Genomic DNA, 1,040 nt, shown 5'->3' on the forward strand with positions numbered 1-1,040 from the left:
TTTATAATTCTAAAACTTACACATCTTTTCCACGAAAGAAAATTTAAAAGATTTCTCTTCTATTTTTTCACAGGTGTCTTTTTTTTCATGCTATCTAAGTAGCCCTGGCATTTCAGGGAGTCAAGTGAAGCTGGGGAGAAGTAGAATGTGTGTTAGAAAATGTTTATTTGTGCAATTGAGACTGCCCCTTTGTTCCCTTGGGGTCCAAAGTGCTGGTTACCACTTTGGGTATGTACGTTTTCAATGACTAGCCAAATGAGAATGAGGAGTAATAAAAGAATCATGCCTCTTCCTCTTCCTCTTCCTCTTCATCTGGCTCCTCATCAAGCTCTCCTTCGGCCTGATAGTCTTCTGTTTCTTCATCATAATCTTCCACACCTAACTCCCATGCAGTATACTGGAAAGGTTCTGTTAAACAAAAAAAGAAGAATCACCGGGGAAAATAATTTTAGAATAAAAGGTTATTAGCATATTACCACAGTCAAAGGTTAGGAAAATTAATTATTATTGTTGATCTCTTAGTCTATATATGTATGCAGATAGGCCTTTACAAAGTCCTTACGTGACAACTGGCCAGTATGCTGTTCTGACTGGCCAGAGCCTGTGTTATGATGGTTACTGAGTATTTTCTACATCATCCTTTGATATATTGAGCATTTACTTCATAAAGCATAAAGAAAGTCTTCAAAGTTTTAAAATGCTTTTAATACTGTCACTTATTCCTGATAATAAATGTTATGATTATAGCTCTTACTTTCCATAGTCTCAACTACTTTTTGAAGTAGTTCCTTTGGAGTCCTGTCAGCAATCTCTAAGTTTAAAATCTGAATGAAAGAGTCATGAATGAATGCTTCCAGCTGTTTCCAGTTGAGGATGAAAGAATTAACCTTCTCTTTAAAAGGCTCCATTTCAGGAACATCAGGATAAGAGTCCTCTGGAAACTCAGGTAGTACAACTTTTTAGTTAAAGGCAAAGGAAAGAAAAAAGAGTCTGTTGATAACATACATTTAGCCATATTGCCAAAATAATCTATACTTTAT

At 35.5% G+C, this 1,040-nt stretch overlaps 1 protein-coding gene across 1 annotated transcript in view; it reads right to left on the minus strand.

The window, feature by feature from the left end:
- Window positions 1-1,040, minus strand: part of AK9 (adenylate kinase 9) — a 149,542-nt gene that overhangs the window by 63,465 nt on the left and 85,037 nt on the right. The window contains exons 18-19 of the mRNA XM_012651132.1: window positions 755-955; window positions 287-408 (exon numbers count right to left, since the gene is read on the minus strand). Coding sequence (XP_012506586.1) covers window positions 287-408; window positions 755-955 — 323 coding nt within the window. The remainder of the gene's footprint in view (window positions 1-286; window positions 409-754; window positions 956-1,040) is intronic.

Source organism: Propithecus coquereli, unplaced genomic scaffold, assembly GCF_000956105.1.
Source record: "Propithecus coquereli isolate 6110/MARCELLA unplaced genomic scaffold, Pcoq_1.0 Scaffold35, whole genome shotgun sequence".
Lineage (NCBI taxonomy): Eukaryota > Metazoa > Chordata > Mammalia > Primates > Indriidae > Propithecus > Propithecus coquereli.